This window comes from Andrographis paniculata, unplaced genomic scaffold, assembly GCF_009805555.1.
Source record: "Andrographis paniculata isolate CXL003 unplaced genomic scaffold, ASM980555v1 Contig30END, whole genome shotgun sequence".
NCBI lineage: Eukaryota > Viridiplantae > Streptophyta > Magnoliopsida > Lamiales > Acanthaceae > Andrographis > Andrographis paniculata.
In genome coordinates, this window is record NW_026137563.1 from 2,632,725 (window position 1) to 2,650,893 (window position 18,169).

General features: G+C 39.7%; 6 protein-coding genes across 8 annotated transcripts; 3 read left to right on the forward strand and 3 right to left on the reverse strand.

Annotated features, from left to right (window-relative positions):
- Positions 1 to 348: 348 nt before the first annotated feature.
- On the reverse strand, positions 349 to 2,613 carry LOC127246376 (uncharacterized). The gene is made up of 6 exons (XM_051267700.1): positions 2,469 to 2,613; positions 1,815 to 2,059; positions 1,464 to 1,722; positions 1,203 to 1,382; positions 952 to 1,107; positions 349 to 870 (listed from the first exon to the last, which is right to left on the reverse strand). Exons 1-6 carry the CDS (start codon positions 2,499 to 2,501, stop codon positions 697 to 699), a joined length of 1,047 nt encoding a protein of 348 aa, XP_051123657.1. The 5' UTR covers positions 2,502 to 2,613; the 3' UTR covers positions 349 to 696.
- LOC127246375 (probable inactive heme oxygenase 2, chloroplastic) lies at positions 2,534 to 4,922 on the reverse strand. Its single transcript, XM_051267699.1, has 5 exons — positions 4,259 to 4,922; positions 3,815 to 4,038; positions 3,558 to 3,665; positions 2,963 to 3,459; positions 2,534 to 2,688 (listed from the first exon to the last, which is right to left on the reverse strand). Exons 1-4 carry the CDS (start codon positions 4,893 to 4,895, stop codon positions 3,364 to 3,366), a joined length of 1,065 nt encoding a protein of 354 aa, XP_051123656.1. The 5' UTR covers positions 4,896 to 4,922; the 3' UTR covers positions 2,534 to 2,688; positions 2,963 to 3,363.
- A 164-nt stretch (positions 4,923 to 5,086) lies between these two features.
- On the forward strand, positions 5,087 to 8,056 carry LOC127246377 (26S proteasome non-ATPase regulatory subunit 14 homolog). Its single transcript, XM_051267701.1, has 6 exons — positions 5,087 to 5,281; positions 5,391 to 5,568; positions 6,699 to 6,780; positions 7,107 to 7,283; positions 7,364 to 7,531; positions 7,659 to 8,056. The coding sequence occupies exons 1-6, from the start codon at positions 5,140 to 5,142 to the stop codon at positions 7,848 to 7,850; spliced, it is 939 nt and encodes a 312-aa protein (XP_051123658.1). The 5' UTR covers positions 5,087 to 5,139; the 3' UTR covers positions 7,851 to 8,056.
- Positions 8,039 to 9,548, reverse strand: LOC127246379 (uncharacterized). Its single transcript, XM_051267703.1, has 2 exons — positions 8,826 to 9,548; positions 8,039 to 8,726 (listed from the first exon to the last, which is right to left on the reverse strand). Exons 1-2 carry the CDS (start codon positions 8,976 to 8,978, stop codon positions 8,292 to 8,294), a joined length of 588 nt encoding a protein of 195 aa, XP_051123660.1. The 5' UTR covers positions 8,979 to 9,548; the 3' UTR covers positions 8,039 to 8,291.
- Positions 9,549 to 9,897: 349 nt separating this feature from the next.
- LOC127246378 (BRI1 kinase inhibitor 1-like) lies at positions 9,898 to 10,620 on the forward strand. The gene has a single exon (XM_051267702.1). The coding sequence runs from the start codon at positions 9,898 to 9,900 to the stop codon at positions 10,618 to 10,620; it is 723 nt and encodes a 240-aa protein (XP_051123659.1).
- Positions 10,621 to 11,616: 996 nt separating this feature from the next.
- LOC127246865 (phosphatidate phosphatase PAH2-like) lies at positions 11,617 to 18,161 on the forward strand. Of its 3 annotated transcripts, none has more exons than XM_051268481.1 (12): positions 11,617 to 12,051; positions 12,338 to 14,312; positions 15,190 to 15,494; positions 15,630 to 15,703; positions 15,816 to 15,900; positions 16,165 to 16,251; positions 16,478 to 16,550; positions 16,809 to 16,852; positions 16,931 to 17,059; positions 17,154 to 17,252; positions 17,546 to 17,662; positions 17,764 to 18,161. In XM_051268481.1, exons 2-11 carry the CDS (start codon positions 12,482 to 12,484, stop codon positions 17,600 to 17,602), a joined length of 2,784 nt encoding a protein of 927 aa, XP_051124438.1. In that variant the 5' UTR covers positions 11,617 to 12,051; positions 12,338 to 12,481; the 3' UTR covers positions 17,603 to 17,662; positions 17,764 to 18,161. The 3 variants fall into 3 exon arrangements, with proteins under 3 accessions (XP_051124438.1, XP_051124437.1, XP_051124439.1); XM_051268482.1 differs by having other exon boundaries at positions 11,618 to 13,256; positions 13,473 to 14,312; XM_051268480.1 differs by having other exon boundaries at positions 11,617 to 14,312.
- The last annotated feature ends 8 nt before the right edge of the window (positions 18,162 to 18,169 follow it).

The window sequence follows — 18,169 nt, forward strand, 5'->3', positions numbered from 1 at the left end:
ACTTTATTTCCTCTCAGAAACTCGCCGCCGCCGCCCAACGGAGGGGTAGGATCGTCATCTCCGGCCAATTTCCGATTCCAAAATTGGCCGCCATTTTCGTCTAGAGAACGAGCATCACTGTAGATAATCGTGCTGCACAGTATAACCAAAAATAGGAAAGCAAAAGAACGTATGAACTTAGCTTCAGACGACAACACTTCCATCTTAGTATTAGTAATAGTTTCTTATTATTACAATGCTTTATTAATTATATGATTGCTTATTTATTTATAGAGAAGTTTGATAATCGATCGATTGGCAAAAAGGGAAAGGGGAGTGGAAAGGATGCTCTGAATGTGGATAAACATATATACAATTATATCCATCTCCAAGATTTCTTTCTTCCACATACGTACGTACGTTAGGTGATTGTCAATTCCTTGTACAAGTAGCTTCTCAGAAGGTCTATTTCGAACAATCATGGAGAATGGTTCCAATAATACAGAGCACTTTGAAGCACTTCCATCTTCAAAGTTGTGGGCTGCCAAAAAAATCCAAAAAGCTAAGTTTCACGGGGAAGCCATTGCGTGCAAGAAATACAAGGCCGATTTCGTCGTTTCCGGTCAATCGTAATAAATTTTACAGGAAAACAAGCATTTTCCGACATCTAACAATGTTTTCGATGGAAAACATGTCTACGATGTGTCCGAGAGCTCTCTACAAGTTGTAGTCTGTATAGAGGTAATGCTCGTATAATGTTCCCTTTAGTGTCTTCTCCACCGTGTCGAAGTTACTGATCAGTTCAGACAGCGAGCCACTGTGTATCTTAACCTGAAGGCTCGTGAGGTTCTGCGCCGGCAGCTTGAGGAATTCTAAGACGTCGACCAGTTTCTGTGGCAAGAAGACAAACCGAGTTAAGGGATAAGGCAAACCGGGGAAGAAGACAGCATAGGAGTTTTTAAGGTTAGTTACCGTGCGATTGGAGACGATGTCCTCATAGTACACAACAATGTGCCTTACGGTCTTGAACCGTTCCAAGGCTTTCGCCACTGTCCCCTCAGCTGATCTAAGGTCGGACAGTAGCATCGTTGTGTTGAGAGCCGGCTTGTAGCTTGCCAGCACTTGAGCCTGCACAGACAATGCCGATCTATGCTGAGAAATAAGATACACAAGATGCAAGAATCTTACACTATGGTTTGTTATTACAGTGCTAGTAGCAGTACCTCCCGCAATGTATGGACGTGGGATTTATGCGTTCCGTTCAGGAGTTTCACTTCCTTATCGTACTTATTAGCGACTAATGAAATGAACCGGCGAAGAAGGTTTCTTCGCAACAAAAATATCATTGACACTTGGTGCTTCCTGAAGTAGTCCGATACCTCTTTATGATAGGCCATTAATCCCTTCACCATTAGGTCCAAGAAAACAAACTATCGATCAATCTCAGATTCTTACAATGTACGTGTACATGTCTAAGGTTTTACCTGATTTAGCATCCATTTGAAGCCGACAGCAGCCGAGCACTCATTCTTGGAAGCGCTGCTGAACCAATCCAGGTCGTAAACTCTGTCCAGGGTCTGGTAAAGCGCAGACACATTGGTTCTCCTGTCCTGGGAGCCGAATATTTCGCCATTGGAGCTGATGTTGACATGGCTGTTGAGCAGTGTCTCGAACCATCCGCTGCCGGATCTCTGCATCGTGACAATGGCAAAGAATCGGACAGGGTTGCACGCACATTCCTGCCTAGAAAAAAAAAATGGCCGTTATGTTTTAGATCTTAATATGAAGTGAAGAATGGATGATCGATGCAAATAAGGACAGCATGAATTTTGAACCTGCTGAAGGTTTTGGGGATGGGGAAATGAGCGTCCGAGGAATTTAATTCTTGCATTCTAGTATGCTTACAAAGGCGTTCTCGGCGATCAATCACTTGGATTTTGAAGGGATCGGTTTGTCTGAAAATGCTGAGCTGCTTTATACTGAGTGAATAGATTAATACTCCGCACACCATGGCGAAGAGCAGAACCATCATTGTTAGTATCCATGGAGATCTCTTGGAGGCCTTATTCAGCAACAGATCCTGTCACAGATATATTCTTGCTGAGATTTGAAAATTAATTTCAATGATTTTGTGACGGGGGAAAGAAATTAAAGGGATGAAACTACCAGTGGTTTCCATCTGAATATCTTCATTAGAATCAGAACAAACAAAGATAGGAAAGAAAGGAAGGAGATTGGGGGATTCACAGATGTATTTACAGTGAGAAAAATCAGGAAGAAATGGTCAGAGTGAGCTTCCAAAAATTGTGAAAGAAAATAAAGGGGAAAAAAATGAAGAAGAAAAAGTACTAAAGTCAAAACAAGAAAAAGTCTCCTTCATTACATCAGTTTTTAATCCCAGGTTTTTAGAAAATAAGTTCAAAGACAACCATGAAGAAGAACAGAAACATATACAAAGAGAAAAGGGACCGTAATAAGACAATACACACCTTATTGAAGATTAGCTTTTCATGAGCAACCATTTTTATCCAGAGTGAGAAAGACAGAGAATCTACAACGCCAAAATGGGTCTGGCAATTTCTTCTGCAAAAAGATGCCTTGATATGAGACTGTTAGGGTTCTTCGCCTTCATCATGTTTGTCCTCAAGAGATCCCTCCTTGTTCTTGATGTTATCAGCTCATTATTTATTATTACAACAACTGCCAACCCTGAATTCCAGATTTATTTATTAATTACACATGTGATTTGAAATCTAATGAATGGAGAATTACAGATGGCTGTTTTGCCGATTCGATTATAATAATGAAAGAATGAATGATGAGTCAAAAGAAACCATAAAGCTTTCCCACCATAAAAGAGTTTGAAATATTGGGTAATAAACAGATATGACAGACCTAAAAGGGCTTCAGTTTGCAATTATTGGAGTGGAATAGGGAATCTTGAAATGTGGCCAAATGGCTGTGCTGACACTACTTATGTTACCTTTTGCCTTCTTTCAACATGGTTGAAAGCCCATTTCTAAAAATTAATGTTGTTGAAGACCTGTTTTTTTAATAAAGTTTTCTTCTTCCTGGCATTGCCAAAAGGGCCAAGAAATGCTTGCCAGAAGTATTGCAGCTGTAGGCCACTTCACATTTGTGCCCAACCCAAATCATAAAGATTTCTGTGTCACAACTGAAGATAGATATGAAAGAGAGGCCTTCCTGTTTGACCTCAAAAACTAACTTTTTATTGCATAAACAATGCCATGAATTCATCAGTTTCCGGGCAATTTATGACAGTAGGTGCAGTTTCAGGCAGCGCCGTTATGTTATTGCCAGTGTAGCTCTAGGGTGTAACAGATTTTTTGTGATGCTAAAAGTGTGGTAAGAATTGTTGTGGTTTTAGATAAGGATGATCAAACGAACAATCTGGCCAAGAAAACGGAATGCTTTAGTTGTCTCCTTTAAGCATTTGTTTTTCTCATCTCTAGTCCAATGCTGCAATGCATAAAAACATCCTAGGTTAGGATCTATACGATCCGGTACAGAGTTATAGATAAGTCGAAAACTAGTAAGAGATCAGGACGTTGAGTTACCTCTCCGAGGGCATTAAGCTTCTCCCGAACATCTCTCAACAGTTCTTCTGCATCTCCATCCCATCTGTTGAACTCCAGCTCCCTTCCTTCGAACAGCTTATCCGATACCTATAGATCAAAACCACGATGAAACTAACAAAGAAACCAATTCAACAATCACTATATAACAAGAAACAGAATGAATTCAAGATTATCAAGATTAAGTGAGCCCTTGTTATTCACAACACTTGTCTCAATCCATTTGAAAAAGGGATTACCTGTTTGGCGATCACTTTTCCACCGGCAATGTGAGAGAAATATATGTTGTAAAAGTGGCTGAAAAATAATGGAGGGGTCTTCTCCGCAAGCTCCTCCAAGTATCTGGCGTATTCGACGCCCGGATTGCTAGGCTCTGGAATAACAATCCCCCTCTCCCTAAACCATTCCAAGTCTCTGGAAATGCTGGCGGACCTTTCTAGTCCAGTCTTTCTAAAATAAACGTCTGCAACAACAATGGCAGGCTACTGAATATCATTGAGATATAAAATCACCCAAATGTCTTGATGTTTCCATATCCAAGGATTTTGACAAGCAAGAGTTGCAGATAATTCTGTTGAAATAATCCATGGAATGCAAAAGCATAGAAGCAAAGCAAATGAACAAACAGGAGAAGATGCTGTCAGAGAAAGTTGAGAAATTTGGAAGGAAGAATTGAGACTTACAGGAAACATCACTTGATTCATCAACAATCCGTTCGATTGTGCTGAAAACCAGCTCACTATCCACCAAATACTTCAGAAAACCTTCCACGCTTGGCTGCCAAGCTTCTTCAATTTTTTCATCATTGCCATTTGTTTCAGAAGAGTTACCCTCAGACATGATGGATTCTCGTTGTTCCTCATCGGTCTCCCCTAAAGCAGTAGAAGTACCTTTCCTCTTGCTCTTGTCGTTTCTCAATTTCATAGCCACAAACCGCATCTCCTCACTAATGCCTTTCTTCTCCCCAGGATACTCTTTCCGATACCGCCGGAGACGGCGGCGCACAGGAGGCGGCGGCTGCCCAATCCCCACCGTTTTTGGTACCTTCTCTTCTCCGAAAACCCCGCGCTCTTCGCTAGAATCATAGCCCTCCGTTTCGTACTCGCTTCCCGCCTCTGACACCCACACTCTTGTGCAATGCCGCGTACATTGGTTTAGATGAAATCCGCCATTTCCTGAGAAATTTCCTCTTTCGGATAATTTCATGAAACAGCTTCTAGGAAGTTGAACTTTTTCCAACAATGATAGACTCGAATTGCGCAGAATCAGTGAAACCGAGGGATTTAGCGCCGCCGGAGGACTACAACAGCAGCCTGCCATTTTTGCTGAGCTGAACCAAATTTTGAGAAAATTAGACGAATGTAGGAAAAAAAGATTATGGGCCTTAAGGGTAATATCGTATTTGGGCCTCAAAAATGGGCTCTGTTCACCAATTGTCTAATTTAGGAAATTACTAAATTACCCATCCCATGGCTTGTTTCCAAAGAAATTCTCGCGAAAGAAAGCCATTGCAGAGAACTAGGTATAAAAGAGGGCTCTGCAAGGGAGACGCTCTGAAGAACTTATGGCAGGAATGGAGAGGCTACATCGTATGTTTGCTGGCGCCGGCGGAGCCCTCGGCCACCCTCCGCCTGACTCTCCTACCCTGGACACTTCCGAACAAGTCTACATCTCATCACTTGCGCTTCTCAAAATGCTCAAACACGGTAAATCTAGGGTTTCGATTAATGGTGCAATTAATTAGTGATTTTGTGTATTTATTGGAGGAATTCTCGTTGGAACTTTGGTGATGTGTGTTATGGTTGATTTTCGCAGGTAGGGCGGGTGTTCCGATGGAAGTGATGGGGCTGATGCTGGGGGAGTTTGTGGATGAGTACACCGTGCGTGTAGTGGATGTCTTTGCGATGCCGCAGAGTGGAACTGGGGTCAGCGTTGAAGCTGTGGATCATGTTTTCCAGACAAATATGCTTGACATGCTCAAGCAAACTGGCAGGTAGAATAACATGCTTGGTTTGAATGTAATATGGAATTCTCTATCATAGGTTGTTAAGCTTCGGTGTTCCTCTCAATGATGTTTGTATTCTATATCGGTTTCCTTTTATTTGGATCTGTTAGATAATTTCGCGGAGCTCTTTTGCCTTTTATAGTTTGGATGTTGAACCTAAATCTTGTTAAATTGTGGCAACTAAGTCTAGATCTGTAGAACCTAATGATTAGCAGTACCATTGTTTATATATATATATACAAACACACACATATAATATTTTAGGGTACCTGAGAATATTATGTTCCAGGCAAATTCAGTTGTCTATTGTCAATCAGAGGCATACCCTTGAATTTCTAATTTGTGACTTAGGATCCATGTAGCAAAGTGACATTGATCAAGAAGAAGATTAGCAGCCATTAAATGAATTGTATGTTTGTAGATACCAGTGCCTTGCTTTGATATTTTTCTGCACATAGAGCTAGACTTATGAAAGTTTATAGAAAGCTTTAATAATATTGATTTATTTATCTTATGAAGAAGTGGAAATTGAAGGCTCACAGATTGCAACATTAGGGTATTGGAATTCGGAATTGAAAGATTCCATGCTTGCAATATTGTGTGTCATTGTTTCAGAATCATTTAAGAGAATTTTGGTTCGCCAGCCCATTCAAGTGTTATGAATACTTGCTTCTACTGAAATACATATTCAGCTTTAATTCCCATATGTGATCCACCGATGCTTATATTTCTTGCCGATTCCGGTTGGAATTTAATTGAGATCACTGCTTCATCAATACTTGTTTTCGTCCACTATTATCTTTTGTCTCTTAGTTTTGTTTATGTGAACACCTACAATTTACGAATCACCTTTGACTATTTCTCTGTGCACTTTCCAAATTTTATACTCTGATTAGAATGTGGTGGATTTTGATAGGCGATTGCTTATATTGTGGTTTTAACTCTGAAAGTGGTCAGTTGTGTTTATCCGAGAGATCAAATTCTTATCTTTTCTTTTGATTTTATATGAATGCACATTATTGCAAACTATTATCATTAGCTTCTTTTATTAATATTATTAGAATTGCAATCAGTTTACAGGGAGATGATTTATGATAATCATATTTATCTTGTTACAGACCTGAGATGGTGGTCGGATGGTATCATTCACATCCTGGTTTTGGATGCTGGCTTTCTGGTGTTGACATAAATACTCAACAGGTTTGTACTGCTCAACTATGTATGACAGTGTTCACAATAATGTTTGTTGATTGATGCCTCTGATTTATTTGATTTATTATACTTGGCAACATGCTTACATTATTGCCCTTGACCTATCATTTGCTGTGTTCTCCTCAGATGTTTAAACTATCTGTTTAGCTTGTTTTTTATTTTTGATTTGTTTTTCTTCAACTCATTTTGATTATCCTAATTCTGAACTGCTGTTTCGGTATCTTTGTACATCAGTACCATGATTATTTATATCATACAGCTGAAGTTGCCAATCTTCAAGCACTCATAATTGCCATTATTGACTTATCATGCAGAGTTTTGAAGCTTTGAACCAGCGGGCAGTAGCAGTGGTGGTGGATCCGATTCAGAGTGTTAAAGGAAAGGTGGTAATAGATGCCTTCCGGCTGATTAACCCCCAAACTATGATGCTTGGTCAAGAGCCGCGGCAAACAACATCCAACTTAGGGCATCTTAATAAGCCATCTATCCAGGTAAATCCCTAACCAAATGACTTCCATTTAGTATTTTGCTACCTGTTTTCTCTAAGTTTGAAGAGTTGATCTTAATGCAGGCTCTGATTCATGGGTTGAATAGGCACTATTACTCCATTGCCATAAATTACAGAAAGAATGAACTTGAGGAGAAGATGTTGCTGAATCTCCACAAGAAAAAATGGACAGATGGATTAACTCTCCAGCGATTTGATACCCACTCGAAAACAAATGAGCAGACAGTCCAGGTAATTTAAGGTTCTTCTGACCAATGTTGTGGCTTTACTTTCTAATGTACTCCGTTTTTAATTATGAAGATAGCATTCTCTCTATTCAATAAATTTTTATTTTTATTTTTATTTTGTTTTAAAACAGGAGATGTTAAATCTAGCTATCAAATACAACAAAGCTGTACAGGAAGAGGATGAGTTGACTCCGGAAAAGCTTGCAATTGCAAATGTGGGAAAGCAAGACGCCAAGAAGCATCTAGAGGAACACGTCTCAAACCTCATGTCTTCGAACATTATCCAAACTTTGGGGACTATGCTCGACACAGTTGTCTTCTAGTAGTTCTAATTGCACTTGGAAAGCCAATCGTGTGTGAGCTAGGTTCTCACTTCGAACAGAGTCCCGTAAATGGACAATGCAGCTATCATATCTTACAGTTCCTAGTTCTATCTTGCTGTGTACTGTTGAGTTTGTATCGGGATGGAGCCACTTTACTGGCACTTAACATTCGCATTCAAACGCCTACGTTATTCTTCATTTTGCTACCTCTGTTTGTCTATTCATTCTTAAGGGTTATATTGACAAACTCATTCTGAACATTAGTATCGTATTTTACATTCAATGACAAGCTTACATACAGATTTGCCACTCATTATTTCATACATGTATATGTAGGGAGGGGATCCTCTGCCCCAACCCCTGCCCCTCTCACATATAAAGTTTGAGATGAGGCAGGATGGATTGGGCAGAAATCTCTTCCAAATATGCAGGAATTGTAATTCAGGCGTGTAACTTTATTGTTCTGCTGCTCTTATTCCAGGACCAGGAATCGGATGGCGAGTTAGGCAGCGGCGGCAGCAGCAACGCCTTCCGGCAGAGTCCGAATGGCCATCCTTCGCAGTGGCAGAAGTCCAGCAGAATGGACCGCCTGCTGAACCCCCGGAAATCGATCCTGTTCAAGCTTGATGATCGAGAGAAACGTGACTTCACAGTGTGGAAAGCTTCGAAGCTTGTTGCACTCGAGCATCGCGACAATCGGGTGCAGGTGGAATAGAAATCATCTGAATTTTCGCTGCCTCCACCGCCGCTGCCGCCCTCTCTGTTCCCGCCCCCTGTTTCTGGTGATAGTGCCCATTTGAAGCTGTCGATCCCGAAGGTATACTTGCGCTTGCATTTTGATTCCATGTATTTGCTTATGACTGCCGACACAAAGACCTACACACAAATATACATATATATATATACATATATACCCATTTATGTATCACACTTTCCATCATATCAGAAACAGAGAGAGATGTTGTGAGGTCTTACCTCCTCCTCTTCATCAAAATCAGCGGCGGCTTCTTCCGATTCCGGGGTGGAAATGGAGCGGAAGGTGCGGCATTTAGCAAATGCACTCTTGAGGGATGAAGCAAGGAATTTGCATCGCTTTGGTGAGTCCTCTTCTTGATAAAACACAGTCATGATTCACAAAATAATTCTGCACAATTTGTTGGTGGGATGGGATGGGATATCTTCTATCTTTGACTGAAGAAGAAGATGCATGTACATACATATATACATACACACATCGATCTATCAATCCATCTTTATAATTGTGTGATCTTTGTGTCTGATTACGAGTCAATTTTGTGATATAGGCTACTCATCCTAACCAGTATTCTTTACACGCCTATCTTTGGTTTGAAGCCAAAGTAAAAAATTTGCAAATACGAAAGTTTACCAGACACCACATTTTTTTTATGTACACACAGTACAAATTAAATATCCATGATTTGAATTGCATTTCTTGGCCCAGCAAATTACAGATCACTATTTTGTGTCCCTCTATTTGTTGGGCTATTTTGGAGTGTCCTCCAAGTTGGGCTATTGAAGAATAATGTGAAATGATTCTTTCTAGTATTATATAATCAAAGAGTTGTTTGCTGTGTTGTAGGTGCATGATTGGCGAAGGATTAGGGTTTTGGTTTTGCCAAAAAATGTGTTGAAATGGAGCAATCAACATGGCATTAAGACAAAAGAGTTTGGTCAACTTGGCCATTAATTTCAAGAACTTCATTTTTAATACTCTAAGCTAGGCCAGGTCCATCTCCCTATCACCCCCAAAACCTGTACTTAATTAATGTTTGGATCCGTTTAAGAATGGCCCCTCCACCTCCACAGCCACCACATGGTCCTACTTTTAATTCTCATACTATATAATATATTTATATATAACGTATATATGTATATCACTCTTTCTCTCTCTCTCATCACTTACGGCCTATTTCATTAAGCATGCAGAGATCATATAAATAATAATCTGGAGAGAGAGAGAGAGAGAGAGAGAGAGAGAGAGAGAGAGAGAGAAAAAAGAGGTGATCAAACACTGTCCTTTCCAGCCATGGATCATCAACCAGCAGAAGCTCCAGGTGTACAACGAGCGAAGCGCCAGGTACACCTCAGTGATGCTGCTTCCTCCCATGATGAATTCTCCTTCACCGTCTCCCTTTACAGCAGCAGAGCCAAATGTAATCCCGTCGGCCAGCCGGATTTTTCCCCCGCCGGCGACATCTTCTACGGCGGCCGCCTCCTCCCCCTCGTCGACTGTGGAAGCACTACTCTCTCCGTGAAAGAATGGCAGCAGCGGAGCAACGCCGGCAGACCAAGTTTTAACGATGACCGGAATCTAGGGCCTCACTCCACCCGCCGGGAAAGCTTCCACGGCGGCGGCGGCGGCAGGCCGGGAAAATCAAAACCCTTCTTCAGAACACGTGACGAAAAGGGCCATGAATATGATGGTACTGTGGATGAAAAGCAGCATCAGCTGAAGAAGAAGAAGAAATCGAGATTTGACGTGGTGAAGAAGTACTTCAAATTGATCAAACTAAAACCTAAATTTCTTTCATTCAGATCAAGAATAAAAGGGAATAATCCCGATCGGCTCCGGGAGTACTCGTCGGCGCCGGTGACCATGCGGACTTCGCCGGCGAACAGTGGAGCGGTGACTCCGGCCGGCGCGAAGAGTTCTGACAGCACCGTGGAAGAGTTGCAGGCTGCAATTCAAGCTGCCATTGCTCATTGCAAGAACTCCATTAAAGATGACACCATCATCAAATACCCTTGACATTTCCAATATGGAATTAAAGATGGGATTAGGTTAGGGCAGTCTGAGGATTCATAATCCAAACCAGCTGCAGTGTCTTAGACAGTAGCATCAACTGAAGGGGCCCTGTTAGGAAGAAGATGATTTCTTGTACAACTTCTACACGATATCGAGTTTGAAAAAAATGGGATTTCAATATTGGATTGAAACAAGACCAAAACAGAATTTCCACTCATCGTATCGTATCTTCCAAAGTTGCTTTCAACTTATACGCGCTCGTGCTACTTTTATTATATTTTACCATAAATAATTGATACCTTTTTTTGGCAGCCCGTTTGATGTAATTGGACTATAATTTAGGCCCATTCAGCTCTTAATGTAAAGCCCATTAATAGTGTACTAAATTATACATTTTGACACTTGCATAATATTTCTACATTTTTGTAGCACAGCTCATTATTAAATTTTAATTATGGGCCTTTTTTTAAAAAAAGATGGAAACAATTGCAATGATGGGGCAACAATGGCGTAGAAGAGATCAATTATGATCCAACTTCATTAATAAATATTCTCTTCTTCAATTGAATTGTTAATATATATTATAATGTCACATCATAATTCACAGTAACACAAATGTACAAAATCACGCCCATTACGTACCTCTATATTTGGTATATATTTTACTTTAGGCGCTTTCTTGGCCACCCACGCCACACAACGTATACATGAAAATGTTTTAAAGCTTTGTAATAAAAAGTATGATGGAGACATACACATTTGTGGCCTCGTTACAATTTTACAAGTGGATTGCAACTCTAAATTAAAATATCTGAAAAAAGGCATATAATGTAATCACATACTCCATTATAAAATAAAATTTCCCTGCAACCGGTCAAACTCGTTGACCTTTCCACGGGGACAAGTGAATTGACCATTGTGTCCCTGCCTCGTAAATGCTTCAACCAGAAAACAGGACAATACATGTCTCTAATCTCTATCCATATTCGAAGCCACAGCTCATCGATTAATGATCAATTTCCGAACCCTTTGTTGGAAATAATGGAAAGAAAAAAAAGAAAAAAAAATTATATATCCATAGATGGATAAATCACAGAAAGTAGAACCTCCATAGCTCTGACCAACACCGGGCGGGATTTCATTGCACGTGATGTTGTTTCTTTTGGGGTTTCGTAAAAGTGGGTTTTGATGGCCTTTGGTGAAAGATCTGAACGTTGTTGTGTACGTTTATTGTAGTTGTAGTTGTAGGGCTGTCGTGGGTCAATCCCAATTCGCAAGTGTGCGTGTATCCGTGCGATGGGTCTCCTTATGCAATGTGTTAGCGGGGGAACATTCGAATAATCCACTAGGGAATATGCTTTCCACGCCAGCCTTTTTTTCGACGTTCTCTTCTCCCTTGTCAGTTAATTGCGTATGGCCGCTCTTCGCATGTGGGTATGTCTTTAAACTTTTGAATTGATTCATGGGTTTCCAGCTTTCTTGAGCTGGGCTTCTTTCCCTGCGAAATTTTTTGCCTATTGTTTGTTTCTGTTGGGTTTTTCTCGACATCGATTCTTGATAAGTGCTGCGTGGGATATGCACATGTCTACGAATCTCTTTTCTTCAGGCGAGAGGAAATTTCTTTCTATAGTGTTGATCGAATTTTGTTTTTAGTCTTGACTGCTATTCTGTTTCTTGATCTTGTGGTATCTTTGAATTATTTTTATATTCTCGACGAAAGAGCCATGCGGAAGGATCAAATGGGGAGTCTTGATTCGAAGTATTGGAGTGAGTTGGGTGGAGTATGGATTGGGTTTTCTATCCCGACTATTTCAAGATTGTGTTAGCTGGGAGGTTGTGAAGTGTTTTGTGTAATTTTTTCAAGATGCAAGCCGTGGGGAAGATAGGTAGCTATATTGGTAAGAGTGTGTATACTGTGTCAGGGCCTTTTCATCCATTTGGTGGTGCTGTAGATATAATTGTGGTGGAGCAACCCGACGGAACCTACAAGTCTTCACCTTGGTATGTTCGGTTTGGAAAGTTTCAGGGGGTATTGAAGACGAAAGAGAAGGTGGTTAGAATTTATGTCAATGGTGTTGAAGCAGACTTTCAGATGTATCTGGATCATAAAGGGGAAGCTTTCTTTCTGAAGGAGGTTGATGTCGAAGAAGGAGACTTGGCATGTTCTCCTCAGTCCTCGTCAGATGATTCTTCAACTGGAAAAGGGCGAAACGGGAATGCAGGGGTTCTGACCAGGACTGATTCTCGTCGTGCTAGGCTTTTAGGCCTTGTTTTTGGGAGGACATCTAGAAAAGAAGCGATAGTTGAGGAGGAAGATGATAATGTTTTTGTTAGGACCGAATCTTTGGAGCGTGCTGAGATTGCAGCTGATCTATTGGAGTTGAAGTGGTCCACTAATCTTGCTTCCTCCAGGCTAAGGAAGAATAATGCCTCATCAGTTTCTAATGTAGATGTATCAAAAGATGAAGCCAAGGAAATTTCTCCTGCTGACAGTTGTGGTTGTGATGGAGCAGGTCTTATTCCTGATGGTAACAATCATGAGCTGGAGAGGACAGTTGAAGAAAATGGAATTGAAGTGAAATGCTCGAATTCAGATTGCTTGGCTGAAGCCGTCCCTTTATTCGTAAGTAATGAGGAAGGTACTGATTTTTCACAGTCTGCAACGTTGTTGACAGATAAATTGGGTTTAGCTGCATCAGATTTTCATATGAGTTCTGTAGGTATTGTCTCTGATGTTTCAAAATGTGATTTGCAACTCCAAGAGTCTGTTGAAAACCTCGATAGTTTGTCAAACACCAGTTTCCTCAAAGAAGAGAATGGAGGAGATGCTGATCAAACATTTTACTATTCTAAAGTTTCAGAGAGCACAGAGGCTGGATTGGTGCAATGCATTGAACAGAGAAGTGATTCATTTCATCGTCGAGCATGTGAGGAAGCTTGTGTCTGCACAGAACTGGTTCAAGATATATCTGAAAATTCCAAAACAGGAAGAGCTGTGGAACATACACAGGAGGAATTGAACATCCAACAGTGTTTAAGGTATGGAGATCAATTAAGTTTCCTTCATGAGAAGGAAATGGTGTCTGTCACAGGAGGCATGATGTACGGCCCTTCAGAAAGAAATGTCAGTGAATGCTTTTCTCAATCAGTTTCAGTTTATCAATCACAGGATTCCCTTGAGGCTGTTGATTCACAGAGCGTTGCAGTAACCTCTGCTTCAGGTGTTTCAACGTGCTCGTCTGTAGAACATCAAAATATTTCTGGTAACCTGGGTGCTTTTGACCCCAATGATGATAAACACCAAATGTTCATTCGTGCACATCACGAGCAAATGGAAATCAATCCTTCAGTTTCATCTGTAGTTATTGATGAAACTAATCAGTGTATTGAAGCAAGGTGTTGCTCTGTTTCCCCATTAGATCAGTCTGTTATAGATGACTATATGAATTGTGATGATTCACCAAGAAGGTGTAAATCCATTCCCAGTGATGTTAGTGTAAACAAAACTGGTCATGTTCGGTCCAAGGAATTCATCAGAATGGTGAGATCTTTGCCCAATATGGGGCCGATCAGTAAAGATCTTGAAGCAAGTGGTCTTAGTCATTCTTCCGACACTTTATCTGGTGCTCAAACGACAGTGGAAGCTGTTGAAATTCTAAATAGGAGCAGGAAGGGACCTGTTAACCCATTACTTGGTAAGGGTCTTAATTCATTTGGCTAATATAGATTGTAATAAATTTATGTTGATTTCACTGGAAACTATAGAGTTAGTGTTACATTTAGCTATACAATAATTTCTATTGTTTTCTCGTATATCTGACACATGCTTACTTTTATCTAGAGTTATGTGGCTGTAGATTTTATGGATATGTTCCTTATGAGATGCTGTGTTGATATCTATGTTGACATCCTTTATTACAGTTTACGATCTTTGGCTTGAAATTTCAATTGATTTCAGTGCAACTCCAGGGTTGTAGAAATTTTATTGATAGATGTCCACGTACGACTCTCATAATACTCCTTTTAGGAAACAAATTACAATAAATGAAAACTGCAATAAATCACAAATTTATTTGGCTCAGAGATGAGCTTCTTTCTTGTTGATGTTCATTTGAAAATTTTCACTTGGATAATTGATATGCAATTGTTATCACTTCTCTTGATGGTCTTTGAATCTAGATGGTTTTTTGGGGAGGATTCCAAGAATGCATTGTATATCTTAATATCTTCAAGTGCCTTATAAGGCAGCAATTAGATTTTAAATGCTTTGAGTTGTCAATCTTGAAGATTTTCTTGCAAGTAGATATTATCAATTTTGGAAATAATTTATTCTTCATCCAAGTACATCCGTCGATGCTAGTCTTTTTAATCCCCTGAATGCACACAAAATTCTTAGAAATTAGATATTAAAAATTTGGAAGAGTAGCGATCTTCTTTTGTTCACTTAATGAACGCAGCACTGCTGCATACCCATCAATGTTGTATAATGTGCACGATGTAGAAGTGTGTTATGTTTCTCATAACTTTAAACTAGAAATGGTAATTGTATCTTAACTATTAAAAGTTTTGTAGGTAAGTCGGCCAGTTCTAATGCTACTTTTGGAGGGAGTAGAAGAGGTTGGCCATTCTCTTTTAAAAGATCAAGGACCGCGAGAGTTTCTCATATTGGCGTGAAGGGGGCGGGTAATCCTAGTAAACTGATAGTTCCAGATGGCTCTGTTAGCTTGGATGAAGGGAATATTGAAAAACTTAAACTGAAGAAGAAAATATTGAAGACACTCACCCCGACATCTGAACAGCTGGCGTCATTAAATTTAAAAGAAGGGAAGAATACAGTGGTATTCACCTTCTCGACTTCAATGCTCGGCAACCAACAGGTAACTCTTGTTTCGTTGCATGATATAATGTTTCTTACGCATTTATCCACCTCATATTTGCAACTCAGCCACTGCCTTTCCACATGGTTATATGTGATTGTGCTTCAATCTTAAATTGAAATCTTGTGCATCTAGGTTGATGCGCGGATTTTTCTTTGGAGATGGGACACTCGGATTGTGATCTCTGATGTTGATGGAACCATTACTCGGTGAATATCATATTTATGATTCCCATGCCATTACTATGAGCTTCAAACCCCATTTGAGTTTGCTTTCCTTTGTGAGATCCCTGATTTTAATTGATATGATTTTCACTTGCAGATCTGATCTTCTTGGTCAGGTGATGCCTTTGGTTGGTATGGATTGGTCGCAGACAGGTGTTGCACGGCTTTTCTCTGCAATAAAGGTCCATAAATTTTCTGTGAAATAATGATATATGACTCTGTTTTTACATATATGGATGTGTCTCATTTTCATTCTTTTACAATATTTTTCGGTATCCCTCTGTTTTTGTGTGCTATGATTTTATTCAACATACATTTTCTTTAGGTGTGTGAATGTCTAAATAGTTGGGGAAAGAGTTCATATTTTATATCCTTTAATCTTATAAAAATTGACGTAGATGATAAATGTTAAACGCTTGATGCTTTTCAATTCTTGTATTGTGCAGGAGAATGGATATCAATTACTATTCCTAAGTGCCCGGTCGATTTCTCAGTCCTTTCATACCCGACAATTCTTGTGCAACATTAGGCAGGTATGCTTAGGGATTAAATCTGCTTGGAAAAATGTAACTTGCTTTGCACAGTAACAGTTCCCTTTACTGCTGTGTTTTCAAAATTACTATATATGGTTAATTTCCTTCTTTGAGGTGTCAAAATTGTTTTATCTATGGTCGTCCATTTATTTTGTTTTATTTTATTTTCTTGGGTTACCCATAAACAATATTGTACTCTTTAATAAAAGTTCAACTTTTCTTTCAGGATGGGAAAGGCTTACCAGAGGGACCTGTCGTCATATCCCCCGATGGACTCTTTCCTTCTCTATATCGTGAAGGTCGGTGACATAAATTTTTTGAATCTGGTGAACTTCTTTGTCCAATTATGATAAATGTAGAAGTTATTGGCTATACTCATTAAGGACTTCTTCAGTGGTAAAAATGTGTAAGAACTTCTGTCGACATTTATGGACTGGTATTTAACTTTGGCCTGATGATCAGCGCTTTAGCATGTTTTAATGTCTTTAACGAAATGTGATTTCTTTTTGTTAACTTATTCCTAATGATTCTTAATTAATCTGCATTTGACTTTGCAGTTGTTAGAAGAACACCTCATGAATTCAAGATTGCTTGTTTGGAGGTCTGTTCTCCATCCCCTTTTTCTTGTCAATCTACTTAAGTATGCTAAGAGCACTGAGGCGATCAAATTAATTTGCAGGACATAAAGGCCCTTTTTCCTGCTGATAGAAATCCTTTCTATGCTGGTTTTGGGAATAGGGACACCGATGAGTTTAGCTATCTAAAAGTCGGGATCCCGAGGGGAAAAATATTTACCATAAACCCGAAGGTATGTGCAATGCAGGACAGTTGTCATTTACATTCTTGCAGGTTTTTGTGCAAGGCAACTATGTTTTCTAAATTATCTATGGCAATGCATGCAGGGTGAGATTGTTGTGAATCGCCACGTTCATACCAAATCGTACTTGTCTCTTCATTCCCTTGTCCATGGCATGTTTCCGACAATGTCTTCTTCTGAACAGGTACGCCAAATTTTTCTTAAACCATTTTAACAGTGCGCATTTAGATCTCGTTCATTTTGATTGATGATATCGGATTTAGGTGTGTTTGGGTCATGCTTTTATATCATTCCAAAACAGGCATGAAATCGTGCAAATCTAAGTAAAACTTAATCAAGATACTGTTAGCTACAAGGCAATAAATATCGATACCTTGTAAACTTGTTGGAACCAGAAAATTTGCTTCACGCCTTCTTGCCAACATATTCATGCTGTTGAAATTTTGTTTCGGATAATGAAGTGTAATTTGGTTGCAGGAAGATTATAACTCATGGAATTACTGGAAACTTCCACCCCCGACTGTTGACCTGTGATGGTTTAGTTTGATGCTGAGGAAGCAGGGCGACAGTATCCCAAAAATTTGGAAGGCTAAGGTAATTGCCACTCGATTTCATACTAATTACTTCACATGCAACTAATGGATGTGGTTTGCAAACCTGAATTTCTCAAATCTGTGGTTTTTTTCTTTGTGCAGTGGAGAATGGCTCCAAAGCTCTTGCACTCGAACACAGCTTGCTTATTTTGTTCGATCAGTGTTCAAATGTGCCGTGGCCTTTGTATATCATTTACCACACAACGGGGCTGCGCTAGTTTTTATCATTGCAACCGATGGACGGCTGCCCCAGGAGTGAAGGAGTCCTGTAGAGTATATGATTTTGGTTGATGCTGCTGCAAGAACAGTTGAATTATCTATATAAAATGTGCGTGTTCTTGATTCTTGGGCAACTGCTGTGCTAGCAACTCATTAGTACTGTTGTGGGAAGATATCATAGTTTCATCTGAACTGTAAATTTGGTATAGACAATTAAAAGTTGATATGAGTTTGAGCAGAGAGGTTCTGTTTCAATATAGGTTGTCCTAACTAATTAGTAATCATTTTC

Bases quoted from the DNA above. Each gene is read 5' to 3' on its own strand.
- LOC127246376 (XM_051267700.1), bottom strand. From the start codon at position 2,501: ATGGTTGCTCATGAAAAGCTAATCTTCAATAAG. The intron at 2,060-2,468 runs GTGTGTATTGTC...TATCTGTGACAG, and splicing joins AAAAGCTAATCTTCAATAAG to GATCTGTTGCTGAATAAGGC. The intron at 1,108-1,202 runs GTACTGCTACTA...TTGTCTGTGCAG, and splicing joins ACGTCCATACATTGCGGGAG to GCTCAAGTGCTGGCAAGCTA.
- LOC127246375 (XM_051267699.1), bottom strand. From the start codon at position 4,895: ATGGCAGGCTGCTGTTGTAGTCCTCCGGCGGCGCTAAATCCCTCGGTT. The intron at 4,039-4,258 runs GTAAGTCTCAAT...TTGTTGTTGCAG, and splicing joins TGAATCAAGTGATGTTTCCT to ACGTTTATTTTAGAAAGACT. The intron at 3,460-3,557 runs GTAACTCAACGT...TATGCATTGCAG, and splicing joins AGCTTAATGCCCTCGGAGAG to CATTGGACTAGAGATGAGAA.
- LOC127246377 (XM_051267701.1), top strand. From the start codon at position 5,140: ATGGCAGGAATGGAGAGGCTACATCGTATGTTTGCTGGCGCCGGCGGA. The intron at 5,569-6,698 runs GTAGAATAACAT...ATCTTGTTACAG, and splicing joins ATGCTCAAGCAAACTGGCAG to ACCTGAGATGGTGGTCGGAT. The intron at 6,781-7,106 runs GTTTGTACTGCT...CTTATCATGCAG, and splicing joins TTGACATAAATACTCAACAG to AGTTTTGAAGCTTTGAACCA.
- LOC127246379 (XM_051267703.1), bottom strand. From the start codon at position 8,978: ATGACTGTGTTTTATCAAGAAGAGGACTCACCAAAGCGATGCAAATTC. The intron at 8,727-8,825 runs GTAAGACCTCAC...ATTTGTGTGTAG, and splicing joins ATTTTGATGAAGAGGAGGAG to GTCTTTGTGTCGGCAGTCAT.
- LOC127246378 (XM_051267702.1), top strand. From the start codon at position 9,898: ATGGATCATCAACCAGCAGAAGCTCCAGGTGTACAACGAGCGAAGCGC.
- LOC127246865 (XM_051268480.1), top strand. From the start codon at position 12,482: ATGCAAGCCGTGGGGAAGATAGGTAGCTATATTGGTAAGAGTGTGTAT. The intron at 15,704-15,815 runs GTGAATATCATA...TTTCACTTGCAG, and splicing joins GTTGATGGAACCATTACTCG to ATCTGATCTTCTTGGTCAGG. The intron at 17,060-17,153 runs GTATGTGCAATG...CAATGCATGCAG, and splicing joins TATTTACCATAAACCCGAAG to GGTGAGATTGTTGTGAATCG.